At 42.4% G+C, this 13,549-nt stretch overlaps 1 protein-coding gene across 5 annotated transcripts in view; it reads left to right on the top strand.

Moving 5' to 3' along the window:
• The window catches only part of Kmt2c (lysine methyltransferase 2C), a 207,847-nt gene that overhangs the window by 190,831 nt on the left and 3,467 nt on the right, over positions 1-13,549 (top strand). For 4 of the 5 annotated variants that reach the window (XM_028774728.1, XM_028774730.1, XM_028774729.1 and 1 more), the window contains exons 51-59: positions 832-971; positions 1,492-1,599; positions 3,870-4,986; positions 5,800-5,936; positions 7,858-8,000; positions 8,260-8,428; positions 12,464-12,580; positions 12,892-12,965; positions 13,121-13,229. In XM_028774728.1, the coding sequence (XP_028630561.1) occupies positions 832-971; positions 1,492-1,599; positions 3,870-4,986; positions 5,800-5,936; positions 7,858-8,000; positions 8,260-8,428; positions 12,464-12,580; positions 12,892-12,965; positions 13,121-13,229 (2,114 nt within the window). The remainder of the gene's footprint in view (positions 1-831; positions 972-1,491; positions 1,600-3,869; positions 4,987-5,799; positions 5,937-7,857; positions 8,001-8,259; positions 8,429-12,463; positions 12,581-12,891; positions 12,966-13,120; positions 13,230-13,549) is intronic. The other variant, XM_028774733.1, reaches the window with a different exon arrangement.

The raw sequence follows: 13,549 nt of genomic DNA, 5'->3' as shown, positions 1-13,549 counted from the left end.
CTGTTGCTATCACTACCTCTGCTTGCCTTTGCACACACTCTGTAGGGCATATTTCTTCCCTCAAGAATGCCTGGGTCCCCGTTTCTGAGAACCATCACATCTTCCTTATGCCTGCCATGAAGTTGCTTTCCTTCTGTCACAGGCATCTTATGTGCTAGCCGCATTCCTCACCACTTCCTCATCCCCTGGATTCCTTGTAATACTGTTTTTGTCTTCCCTAAACTTATACTAGAATCTGGCTGTTTCTCATCTTTGAACTCTTTTTGGAAGATGCCTATGTTAAAGTTTTAAACTCTTTGCAATCTTAGCTGCTGGCTGCTTCTTTCTTGTTTCTCCTGCCAATTTCTGCCTTGACCTCGAGCCCTCTACCCCAGGAGATTCCCTCAGTGTAAACTTGCTCTTCTGACCCCTCGGACCTTGTTCACAGTATGCCTTGTCTCTCACTTCTCTCTGGTGCTGTAAATTACATAAGTCGTTTGTACTCATTGCTCTTTACTTCCCATAGAACTTGCAATATCACCTTACCTGTCAAGCAGATCTGTGCCCTCTTGATGCACTGTACTTATTTGAGGATCTTGGTGCTTTGCTTTTGTTTGATTCTTTTTACTAGCCTTCTTTTTCAACTGTTTGGGAGTGGGTGTTTTTCTTTATTTGTACTTCATTGTCAAATATTAGATGCCCTGCCACCAGAGCTTAGAAAATTTTTATTAAAAAATAATATAAAGTAAATCAGTACTCCATGTTATAATTGATTGATATAGTTTAAGTTTCTATTGTGTGCTACCTGTATCTTTGGTCAATTTTAATTGCTAACAAAAGTCCACTCCTTAGGTCTTTCTATATATAAAGACTCTAGTCATGGTATAGCAGAAGGCGCATCGCTCCGACCACAGTGGTGCTGTCACTGTAAAGTGGTTATTCTTGGAAGTGGTGTGCGGAAGTCATGCAAGGATCTGGCCTTTGTGAACAAGGTACTTTACTATTCTTCTCATGACCCAGCCCTACCTCTGTTTATGCCAGTGACTCCTGCATCAGGACAAAGTGCTTCATGGGACATGATAGACAAGCATACAGTAGACGGGCTCACCCTCAAACTAAATAGCTATAGTAGATTGTTAGATTGTTCATGACCAGGAGCACATTTTTAGAATACAGTAAGATATGGACAGTGTAGTTTCTGCTTTGTTTTTTCTTTCTTCCAAACACTTTGTCTTTCTATTTAGCCCTGCCTGTGCTAGGTCAGGCTGGCCTTGAACTCATAGAGGTCTACCTTCCTTTGCATCCCAAATGCTGGAATTAAAGCCATGCTCAGCTCTGCATTAGTTTTTAGGTGGAAAATTATCATAGGGTGAATACTGAGACATTGTCATCACCGTTGGAAGATATAGAACACACACTTTTGAATGTCACCTGAGATTAACAGTCTGTGGGGTGTCGGTTTCATTCGCTTGTGTCTTACTGAGGTCCCACACATTTCCCTTTGCTTTTCAGGGTTCCCGAGAGAACACCAAAAGGATGGAAAAGGATATTGTCTTTTGTAGTAATAACTGCTTTATTCTTTATTCATCAACTGCACAAGCAAAAAATTCAGACAACAAGGTAAAGTGAGGAAAATATATTGAGGGATTTCTGTCTTGGGGTTACAGTCCCCTCCTCAAGAGAGTACCTATAGGGAAATACTAGTAAGATGGTGCTTGTGTTGACAGACAAGCCTGAAATAGCCTTCAGCTGTATTTTTCCCTATTATATACCCTATTTGACAAAAAGTAGAAAGGTTCAAATTACATTTTAACATCCATTTATTTATTTAGTGGCATTGAGGGTTGGATGTAGGGCCCAGTACATGCCAGCCAGCTACTTTACCTCTAAGTTACATCCTATGCCTCTCTTAATGCTTACCATTGGGGTCTCACTGAGCTGCCGTTCACTCATAATCCTTCTGCCTCAATCTGGCTTGACACCCCACCATCACACGAATGCACACACACACCCCCATGCATACATGCGTATCTATCAAACATACATATGTGTATCTATTTTGTTTTTATTTTGGGAAAATAAAAAATATTTAAAAAGTCTCAGTCTTCAGAGTGCTGGGATTTCAAGTGTATGCTACCACATACAGATTAATTGTATTTTCTTTAAAAAAAACTTTTTAAAAGTTTTTCTGAGATTTAGTTTTTATTACATGTATATATGTGTAGTATGAATGTATGTGTGTGTCCTATGTATGGGTGCCTCTTGAGGCCAGAAGAGGCCAGAAGAGGGCATTGGACCCTTGCAGCTGAAGTAAGAACTAGTTATAAGCCACTACATGAGGGCTGGGAACCAAACTCTGGTCCCCTGGAAGAGCAGCAAGTACTCTTAACTGCTGAGCCATCTCTCAACTATATTTTAAAAATGTGAAATTAAATAGAGCATTGGTACTAGGATCTTACATTATACTAATTACAAACAGCTCACTAAATATTAATATTTTTGTTTTATTGGTCAGTTAGGAAGGATTATAAAAAAGAAAATTCTGTGTATTCCTTAATTGGAGTGCATGTCCAGCTGCTCTGTATGATTGTGTACAGATTAAGTATATCTAACAATGTTCAAATGATGCATTTTTTAAAAGGTTTTTTTAAAAATTTTATTTATTTACTTTATGTATATGAGTGCACTGTAGCTGTCTTCAGACACACCAGAAGAGGCCATCGGATCCCATTACAGATGGTTGTGAGCCACCATGTGGTTGCTGGGAATTGAACTCAGGACCTTTGGAAGAGCAGTCAGTGCTCTTAACTGCGGAGCCATCTTTTCAGCCCCAAATGATGCATTTTTTTGGTTTTTTTTTTTTTTTTTTTGTTTTTTTTTTTTTTTGTTTTTGTTTTTTTTTGGTTTTTCGAGACAGGGTTTCTCTGAGTAGCCCTGGCTGTCCTGGAACTCACTCTGTAGACCAGGCTAGCCTCGAACTCTCGAACTCAGAAATCCGCCTGCCTCTGCCCCCCAAGTGCTGGGATTAAAGGCGTGCGCCACCACCGCCCGGCTAAATGATGCATTTTTAATGATGTATTTTGAAGGAAAAGTTTTCCTGTAAAGTAAAGCTGCCATTTGTCACACTTCACTGAGTTCGTCAGTATGCCTTTCTCAAAAGAGTACTCACCAAACAAACTACTTTTTAACATGTATTAGTCCCTGGTATAATAAAATTCAAATGGACAAATTTAGGTTTTTAATTAAAATGTATTGTTAGAGAGTGGGAATGGGTTTTCATCATATAATTTCTTAAACTAATACATGGAGTGCCCCACTCTGAATTTAACCCTGAACCACCTTTCAGGGTGAGGATATGAGCAGAGGCGTGCCAGTCTATCCCATAGCTGAGAGGCGCTGGCCGGACTCCTTGTAGCTGAGAGGCTCAGCATGTTCCGGTGGCTCACGTGCTGACAGGACAGTCCTCCTCTCTTGTGTTTCTCACGGCAGTTGATGAAGCCCAAGACTAACACTCAGCGTGTAATGAGTAGAGATGAGCCCTTTGTGGGTAATGCTGCCATGTTCTTAAAAACATGAATACATTGATCTCTTGTACAAATTGAATTAGATTTCCTGAAATCATTGTTGTACAAAGAAAGTTCAAGAGAGAATAGTCTCCAGATTATGGCTGTGTAGGAGAGGCATGGGGCCCCTTGCCCTTCACCTTCATCAGCTTCTATTACTCCTCAATGATCATCCTCAATGTTCAAGGTCAACGTGCTATGCCTAAAAATTTAATCATCTGTGCCTGTCCCCTTAAGTCATAGCCGTTAAACTTCTCACTGTCAGTAGAACTGCTTTACAAGCACGCGAGTCCCTCCTTTTTCTCATGGTTTCTTTTTGCTGCCCAGGAATCCCTTCCGTCACTGCCACAGTCCCCTATGAAGGAGCCTTCCAAAGCATTCCACCAGTATAGCAACAACATCTCCACTTTGGATGTACACTGTCTCCCTCAGTTCCAGGAAAAGGTTTCTCCTCCTGCATCACCTCCCATAACCTTCCCTCCAGCCTTTGAAGCAGCCAAAGTAGAGTCCAAACCTGATGAGCTCAAGGTGACGGTCAAGTTAAAGCCTCGGCTGAGGACTGTTCCCGTCGGACTGGAAGACTGCAGACCACTGAATAAGAAGTGGAGAGGGATGAAGTGGAAGAAATGGAGCATTCACATTGTCATCCCCAAGGGGACCTTTAAGCCACCTTGTGAGGATGAAATAGATGAGTTTCTAAAGAAATTGGGCACTTCTCTTAAACCTGACCCTGTACCCAAAGACTATCGAAAGTGTTGCTTTTGCCATGAAGAAGGTGATGGGCTAACGGATGGACCAGCAAGGCTGCTCAACCTTGACTTGGACCTCTGGGTCCACTTGAATTGTGCTCTGTGGTCCACAGAGGTCTATGAGACACAGGCTGGTGCCTTAATAAATGTGGAGCTGGCGCTGAGGAGAGGACTACAGATGAAATGTGTCGTCTGTCATAAGACAGGTGCCACCAGTGGATGTCACAGGTTTCGATGTACCAACATATATCATTTTACTTGCGCCACTAAAGCACAATGCATGTTTTTCAAGGATAAAACAATGCTTTGCCCCATGCACAAACCAAAGGGAATCCATGAGCAAGAGTTAAATTACTTTGCAGTCTTCAGGAGGGTCTATGTGCAGCGAGATGAGGTGAGACAGATCGCTAGTATCGTGCAGCGGGGAGAGCGAGACCATACCTTTCGTGTTGGGAGCCTTATCTTCCACACCATTGGTCAGCTGCTTCCACAACAGATGCAAGCATTTCACTCTCCAAAAGCACTCTTCCCGGTGGGCTATGAAGCCAGCCGGTTGTATTGGAGCACTCGCTATGCCAACCGACGCTGCCGGTACCTGTGCTCCATTGAGGAGAAAGATGGGCAGCCAGTGTTTGTCATCAGGATTGTAGAGCAAGGACATGAGGACCTGGTCTTAAGTGATTCATCACCTAAAGGTATGATCTACTTGTGTGCTATTCTCAGGCCAGTGGATTTTCATGTCAGTGTCTCTGTTTTGTCAGTGATGGTTTCATGAAGATCGTTTACCTGTCAGTGCAAATCTCAAGCCTCTCTGTTAGCACACTTTGTTGGATGCTATGTCAACACACCATGCTGGGTGCTATGTTAGCGCACCTTGTTTGCTCTGAGGGGCGGATACCTTGGAACCCCTCTCAAGGTCAGAATCAGAAAGCAGGGACCATATCTGAAGCATTGTTGTGATTTTGTCATGTCTCAGCTTCAGATTTAAAGCTGGGAATTACAAACTTCATTTTGTACTACTGGGCATTTTTATTTTCATTTTTACTGATGTAGAAAGTACCAAAGAGCTGTTTTTTAAAATGTTTTCATAGTTTTAAACTACATATGGAGCAGTCCAAAGGTATTTCCAAAGAAACTACCTGTTCTGTGTTTTAATTCTCATCAGAGGGAATGCCTATCTGTAGCCATTGCTGATTAAATTATTCCTTTTTGATAGTGTACTTTCTTTGTTCCATATCCAATTGAATTCACTAATTTCTTTCATGTTCGCTGTTTGATGTCCTTATGATGGCATTAATTTACCCCAGATATCATCGCGTCTTTGGAATAAGTTGCTGCCATTTGACAAACATGTTTGTTACATTGTTGCCCAGATTTTATTTGAAAACTAGTAGGTCTTTGTGAACGACTCTTCTGTATCTTCTCTTGGTTTTGTACTGTGTCCAGTCCTTCTTTTTGTTTTGCTAAAAGGAAATTCATCATAAAAATTTTTTTTTGTTCATATATAGATGTTTGGGATAAAATTTTGGAGTCTGTGGCATGTGTAAGAAAAAAATCTGAAATGCTGCAGCTTTTCCCCGCGTATTTGAAAGGAGAAGACCTGTTTGGCCTAACTGTCTCTGCAGTAGCACGGATAGCTGAATCAGTAAGTGTCCTGGTCCTGGGCTTGTTTTCTAATCCAGCGTGTTCACAGTGTGAGTACAGAAACCTTTCTACTCTCCAGGACATGGAACTTGAGTGGGGGTGGTTAGTTGGTGAGCTTATTAGTAACAAGTGTCTCAGAGGAGCAGCTAGTACCACCTGTCCTGTTTATCCATGTGGCTGAGGAGACACCCTTGACCTTCTGAAGTCCTGTTGTTTTGCAGATTTTTTCCCCTTTTCTTAACTTTTCTTGACATTCTCTTGCTAGTGTCCTAGGGGTGGGTGGTCCCACTGCAGCAGCACTGACTAGTGTCTTCTCTGAATGTAGGTGTGCTTGTCAAATGTAACAATAGAGAAATGTACTCACTAGAACTATGTTTGAGAGGCAGGCCTGGATATGAAGGCCTGTCACCCCAGACACTTAGGAGGCTGAAGTAAGCATATAACTTGAAGATCAGTCTGGGCAATCTACTGAGACCCTATGTCAGAGTTCTTTTTATTTTAAAGCAGTCATTTTGGTTTCTATGAATGCAAGCTTTATTATTAATGTACCTTCCATAGATATAATTCCCAACAGCTTCCTGTTCCAACAAGGAAGTTGAAAAAACATTAACAAAAAGAACCTATGCCAGGGAGTCAGAAATCCTACGACTCGCCGTCTCTGCTTTGGTTCTCAGAAGAGAGCGTGAGACTCTTCAAGGCTTCCAAAGCTTCAGGGAGTCCAGGGTCATTTTGGAAAGACACCTTGGGGTTCTGTCTGGTGGTCTTGGTGTCCAGTGGTAACTGTATCTTCTCCAACTTCTTTGGGCTTTGGCTTAGACCGCTGCTTGACCATCTCACGTCTCTTCTTGAAGAACCAGTCCGAAATGAGTTCTTTTCTCGTTTGAGTTTGTCAGCCAAGGCCTGTAGAGCTCATTAGGCCAGTGGTCTTTCAGGAAGTGCTCTTTCAGCTCCAGGAGCTGCTTATAGTCGATCCCAAAGTTTCCATAGCTGTAGGACAGGAAGGGTGGAGCTGTCCGGATCACAGGTACTTTTATCTTGGCTGCAGCTCCCTTGAGTTCCATTCTTCAATTTGCCTATCTCAGAATTTTTAAAAAGTAAGAAGAGCGTTAAGGCTCTAGTTCAGTGTTACAGTGCTGGCCTCGAAAGTTTGAGGGCTAGGTGGGATTCTTCAAACTACAAAAAGAAAAAAGAAATAGAAAAAAAAATAAACATTGTATAAAAAAAGACCAAGCTAGTGAGGTGGCTTAGTATGTAAAGGCACTGCCACTAAGCCTGGCCACCAAAGTCCAATACGGTGGAAGTAAAGAGCCAACTCCCACAGCTCATCCTGTAACCTCCAAAGGCTCAGCACACCACCCATGTAAACACCAACACTCATCCTTTCTCTACATAAACACATGCAGGAATAAATGGAAAATTAAAAAAATAAATAGAAAGAAAACTTTGAACATATCAATTACTTTCAAGCAGACCTTAATTTACCACCAAAACTGCTAGAACAGTGAGTTGACAGACAGCCTTGTGTTCTGATCACATTGGACAGAAGTGAGAAGAGATCCAGAAACTAAACCAGCTGCTCCAAGTTCTAAACATCCAGACAGTCATTACATTGTGACCACTATTCCTGTCTGTAAACTGAAACATCAGATCTGTCACAGGCAGGAGAGCTTTGGCTTATGTATTAGTTCTGAGAGTTAATCTTCTCAAGAAAAAGTGGCCTGGGCTTACCAAGTTTTGTTTTGAAATTAGATTTATACATTCTTCAGATAGTTATGATTATAGCCTCATTATTAAATAGGTCACTGACTGGGGAAAAAAAACATAAAAACCATATTTAAATTGTTTTCACCCTGGGCTTGGCTGAAGATTATATCCTCTGCCAGATGACTTACCCTTTTGTGTATTTTTCTTCTTTTTTTTAGCTACCTGGGGTTGAGGCATGTGAAAACTACACCTTCCGATATGGCCGTAATCCTCTCATGGAGCTTCCCCTTGCCGTTAACCCCACAGGTTGTGCCCGTTCTGAACCTAAAATGAGCGCCCATGTCAAGAGGTTTGTGTTAAGGTATCTTGTTTCATCTTCACATAGTACAGCCCAGGGTTTCTAGGCACCTTAGTGGGGTTTGTGCTTTATTTGTCTGCTGCTTACAAACCCTGCTGTCTCTGGCTGTGTATGTGCTGACAACTTCAGAAGATGCTCTATGTCTCTGCTAGGCAGCTTTCTGTGTCTGTCAGTAAGACGTTTAATTGGCATGGCTTTCACATTATTCAGAGGTGTCTTCAGTTGTCCTTTTATTGTCCTTTTGGTACATCATCCTCTGTAGGCCTCACACCTTGAACAGCACCAGCACTTCAAAGTCGTTTCAGAGCACAGTCACTGGAGAGCTGAATGCACCCTACAGTAAGCAGTTTGTCCACTCCAAGTCATCACAGTACCGGAGAATGAAGACTGAATGGAAATCTAATGTGTATCTGGCCCGGTCTCGGATCCAGGTAAAGAATGAAGTTAAGTCTTAAGATGCTGATGTCCAATAGGAAAAGCTACTGCACATTGGGTGCAGAGATAAAATGAGGTCTGTTTGTTTGTTTATTTTTGTGGTACTGTGATCTTGTATGTACTAAGCAAGTGCTTTGCCACTGAGCTAATCCCAACCCTGGAATCCTGCTTTGAGAGTTGTGTTTCACCTTGTCAGTTTTTAACATGAGGTTTGTAGCCTTAGAACTTGGTGCTGGACCTCAAGGAGAAAGCAGGCCTTGGGAATCCACATCTTTATATCTTGTTAAAGGCTGTGGAGAAACAGGTTACACTGGATTTTGCATGCACTGAGTTAAGAGTTAAAATGAATGCCAGCACTTGAAGATAGAGAAAGGCAGGTCAAGAGGTCAGGGCTGTTGTCAATAAATTCATTTGACATTGCAGATTTGGACTGGATAAACTCATGTGACATTGCGGATTTGGAAGCTACATCTTTTTGGCACCACCTTTTTGTGAAATCATTGCACATTTCTGGTAGACAGTCCTAGAAATATCTACATGTAAGGCTGCCCACTGACAAAGCATTTAAAATTGAACCTGTAGTCTTCTATTGTGGTCTTAATGTTGATGTATCTAATCAGCAACTCTCCTGGTCTCAGAATGGAACTGTAAAGCTCCTACCTTGTCAAATTCTGCAGTCCCCAAACTCATGTTGTTAAATAGTATCTATTCGTGTTTAAATTGGTCTCAGTATTTTCAGATCCATCCCGTCATAAAATTCTGTTACTTCACCCCAGCCTCTTCCTGGAATCCAGTTTGTATGTACAGCAGAGATTAGATCGCCAACCTAAGTTCTTACAAGTTCAGTGCAAGTGCTTTCCTCCTAACTGGCAGTTTTAAGAATCTTCCTGTTCTTAGACAGTTTGCACATGTGCCTCTCTGTGTAACTTTCTTCTCTTGATGAATCCTTTTAGTCTGGAGAACTGTGACCTTCAGGCTGAGCATCACCTGTCAGTAAAAAATCTGATGGCCAATGAGCTGAGGCAGGAAATAGGAGGTGGGATAATTGGCAAGAAAGGAGAGGATTCTGGGAAATAGTAAGTGAACAAGAGGGGATGCAGGGAGAGATTCCAAAGAGATTTGAGTGAGATGCTGATGGAAACACTGAGGAAGAAGCAGGTTGGGACTGAAGGAGAGGGAACTGTCCATGTGGTACACATAGAATAGTGTGAATGGGTTAAAGAAGTTACAAGCTAGTTGGAGAATGAGCCGAAGCTTGTGAGCAAGGCATTTATTAATATAGTCTCAGAGTCAACATCCTGGGAGCAGGGGCTGGAAGGAAAAAATGGGTTGTTTTTTTTTTTTTTTTAATTTTGTTTCTTTGTTTGTTTTTACAACTAAGACTTCAGGTGTAAGTCTCCAGACTCTCAGCATCAGCTGTGAGTTCTGAGGCTGACAGACTAGGAGCCTGTTCACCTCCAGAGACCCAGCTCTGAAGGGGTTTAGGCAGTGTCATGACCTAGATGGACAACTGCCTTCTTTATGGTTCCTTTCCTACTTCTGGTTTTGGTTTCCTTGTTTCACTCTTCTGAAATGTCTTCTACTTTGCTCGGATGATCTTTCCAGCTCTGAGCCCTTCACTCATTATTTTGTTTCGTCTTGTTTCACAGCCTTTTTTCTCTGCTGTGACCCTCTGTCAGACTCTGTGGACATGTTAGTGCCTTGTCTTTGCTGCTTCCAGTTGCTTCTCTCCACACGTGCATTTTAGATACTAGAGCTTGCTCATTCTGTGCCCGTCCCCACTCGAGAGGAGTGTGTTTAGTGTAGGATCTTGACTGTGTCTTCAACTTGTAACTAACCTCAATCATTTTTTTTTAAACGTTGTTCCTGCACATACATACGCACACATGCATAGGTTGGAGGATACCAGGAGGCAGTGCTCTCCTTGCCGTGAGGTGCAGTGGCTGCCAGGCGTGTGCAGCACTCCTGAGCCAGCTCATGTTCTATCTCATCATTCCTGTCTTCACTCACTTCTGCACTGACTGTGATAATGGTGCTTGTATCTATCTTAGGGACACACACATGGACACATTTATAAAAATAGAATCATAGTATCTATTCTCACTTTTCCCACTAACACAGAGCTCTCTGTATTACCCGAGACTTCCATCACATTCTAAGTTGTTCGATGCTTCATGATGATGAAGTGTGATTACACCATTGCACAGCCACTGCATCTCACAACAAAGACTGGCCTCAGTGTCCCATGTGTACTGAGTGTGTCAGGTCCAAAAACTAAAGCTTCTAACATATTTTCCCGAAGGGCCATAATTGCTGGTTTCGTCCTGCAGCCTGTGACTCTATTGTAGTTTTCTCTTGTGTAGTAGGTGTTCTCACCTTTTTACATTTTGTCAGCTTGGCAAGTATACACTAACACTAGAAGAATATATTCTCATTTTTATGTCTGTCTGCATGTGAGTGCGCGCACTGTGTGAGAATGCATGTCCACAGAGGCCAGAGGACGGCAGTGGGTCCCTGGAGCTGAGGCAGAGGCTGCTGTGTGGGTGCTGGGAACTGACTGAACTCAGTTCCCCTGGAACAGAAAGAAGCGGTTTAACTACAGAGCCATCTCTCCAGCCTCTGACACTGAGTCTTAATTACAGCTCCTGACTGCTGGTGAAGCTGTCTTCTCATCACAGGCCTTTGGATTTGCCTTTTTGAAAATTACATGTTTTGTGACCTTTGTCCATTTTTCAGTTTGTACTAGCTTGCAGGATTAGGTGTTTTCCAGTATGAAACATGCCCACCAACTCCAGTATCTTTTTTCTTATAAAGTTTTTTTTTTTTTTGGCTTTTTTGTTTGGTTGTTTTTTATATAGACAAGTATACAAATTTATATCATTTCTGTATACACACTCAGGTATTCTATTTTATCTATACAAAGAACTTCAATTTTTTAAACTTTCATTGTATAGTCAATAATTATAATGCTATTTAGCATACAATATACTTTGCTAAACTTAATCTTGCAACTATTGCTATTACCATGCCTTAGGTTCCCAGACACAGTTTGGCGTGCTTGCTTATGCTGACCCAAATGGCACTGATGCACTCACATTCTTTTTATGTTCTGATTTGTTCACATCTGAGTCACACCTGGAACCAGTGAACAGGCTGGCATCATTGACTTGCCAACTCCTCTAACTTTGTGCTCCAGTGAGGAGCCTACAGCAGGTTCCACGGGGAGGACTTGATTTTCATTCCTCCTTTTCTCCATAGTTTCTCCCCTGGTCAGAACTGAAAGCACAAACCCAAATTATCTATGAGCATTGTATTTATTTATGTTTTCAAGTACGATATTTCCCCACATCTTGGTTTATCACCACCTCTAAGACAGTGTAAGATTTTCCAGGCACTGGTGTCACAGCATAAGCTGCCAAATAAGGTTTCAGTGTGTTAGGCAGTTCAGGGTTTTTTTGTCATCCCGGCCATTCAGGAGGCTGAGGCAGAAGGATCACAAGTTCAAGGACTGCCTGAACAACATAGTGAGATCTTATTCCAAAACATTTAAAAGAGCTGGCAATGTATCCTGTACATTTCTCTACTCGCCTCAAATTTTTTATTGGGGAAAACTCCAAAAACTGAATTGTTCCCACCTTTCCTGATACTAGAACACAGTAATGTTTTCTGTTTTGCTGTATTTATTCTGTTATTTCTATGAAACTCAGTCAAATCTGAAACAACTTTGTAGTAGTCATAACTCCTTATAGTTCTTCTCCCTCTTCCTGTTGTATTGAACGTTTACTGTATGGGCCTCCTTGGGGCTAACTTTATACAGAAGGCAGTCGCTTACCTGAGGACAGTGTATAAAAGGACACGGGAACAGAGTAATGGTGCTAAAGCTGAAAGGAGCAGTGCTGTTCGATTTTTAAACTAAGCCTTAAGTATTTTTTTTTCATAAGACTCCAAGGGCAGTGCCTTTTGTTGAGGAGAATAAAGGTCTGTCGTGTCTATTGAAATGTTTACTTACAGTCCTTTTTCCTTCCACTTAGGGACTGGGCCTGTATGCTGCTAGAGACATTGAAAAACACACCATGGTCATCGAGTACATCGGAACAATTATTCGAAATGAAGTTGCAAACCGGAAAGAGAAGCTTTATGAGTCTCAGGTATTGTATAAACTGAGCGTAGACAGACCTGAAGAGCATAGCCATTACGTGCTCAGCTGTGAACAGGAGCCACCCTGCAGTCTTAGGCAGCTCTGGTCTCTGCTTCACCGTCCTCTCTGCAGTTGGTGTTACTTGCCCATATCTAACTATAGATTACTTCCCCTCGTCTGACGGTCACTCTGACACATCGTAAATGCATCAGCTGTGTCTGGTAGGGTCCACAGGAGTGTGACCAGGGTGCTTCTACCACAGACTGAGTGTGAGGGGAAGGAGATTCAGAGCACACTGATGACTACCTGCCTTCTCTTTAGAACCGAGGTGTGTACATGTTCCGCATGGACAATGACCACGTGATTGACGCCACACTCACAGGAGGGCCCGCAAGGTGAGGCAGGAGAACCATGGCCCAGAGGGCTTTGCTAGGGTAGGAGTGTTCCCACTATGGCTGGGCAGCAGGCCTTTGTGCTTGCTTTGTTAACACATCCTCTGTAGGGGAAGCTCTTCATGTTTTCACACTGAGTTTTCTGATGTGTCTTGCAGGTACATCAACCACTCCTGTGCCCCTAACTGTGTGGCTGAAGTCGTGACCTTTGAGAGAGGACACAAGATTATCATCAGCTCCAACAGGAGGATCCAGAAAGGAGAAGAGGTAACTGGGAAAGGGCTCGCTGTTGTCTGTACCAGAGTGTGGCCCTGCAGCTTCCATCATGTCACTCTTAGAGATGCATCTTCAACCCAGAGCTCTGTCATCTGTTAATCTTACTTCAGATGTCGGCGTCTTCCTTGTGGCAGATCATAAAGCCACATGAAGCCCAGCATATAGTACCATGTAGCTTAGGATAGTCCTTTCTTTCAAGCCCTTCAAGATGGTGCCTGTCACAGTTCTCTGGCAATCACAGGGACTTGATATAATCACGTGATAGATTATTGCAAGGGCTATAGGCACAACTTTGGGAAGCCATATTGTCC

The sequence above is a fragment of the Grammomys surdaster genome, unplaced genomic scaffold (genome assembly GCF_004785775.1).
Source record: "Grammomys surdaster isolate TR1022 unplaced genomic scaffold, NIH_TR_1.0 242, whole genome shotgun sequence".
Lineage (NCBI taxonomy): Eukaryota > Metazoa > Chordata > Mammalia > Rodentia > Muridae > Grammomys > Grammomys surdaster.
Note: the sequence above shows the minus strand (reverse complement) of the source record. Positions and strands in the feature narration are given on the sequence as shown.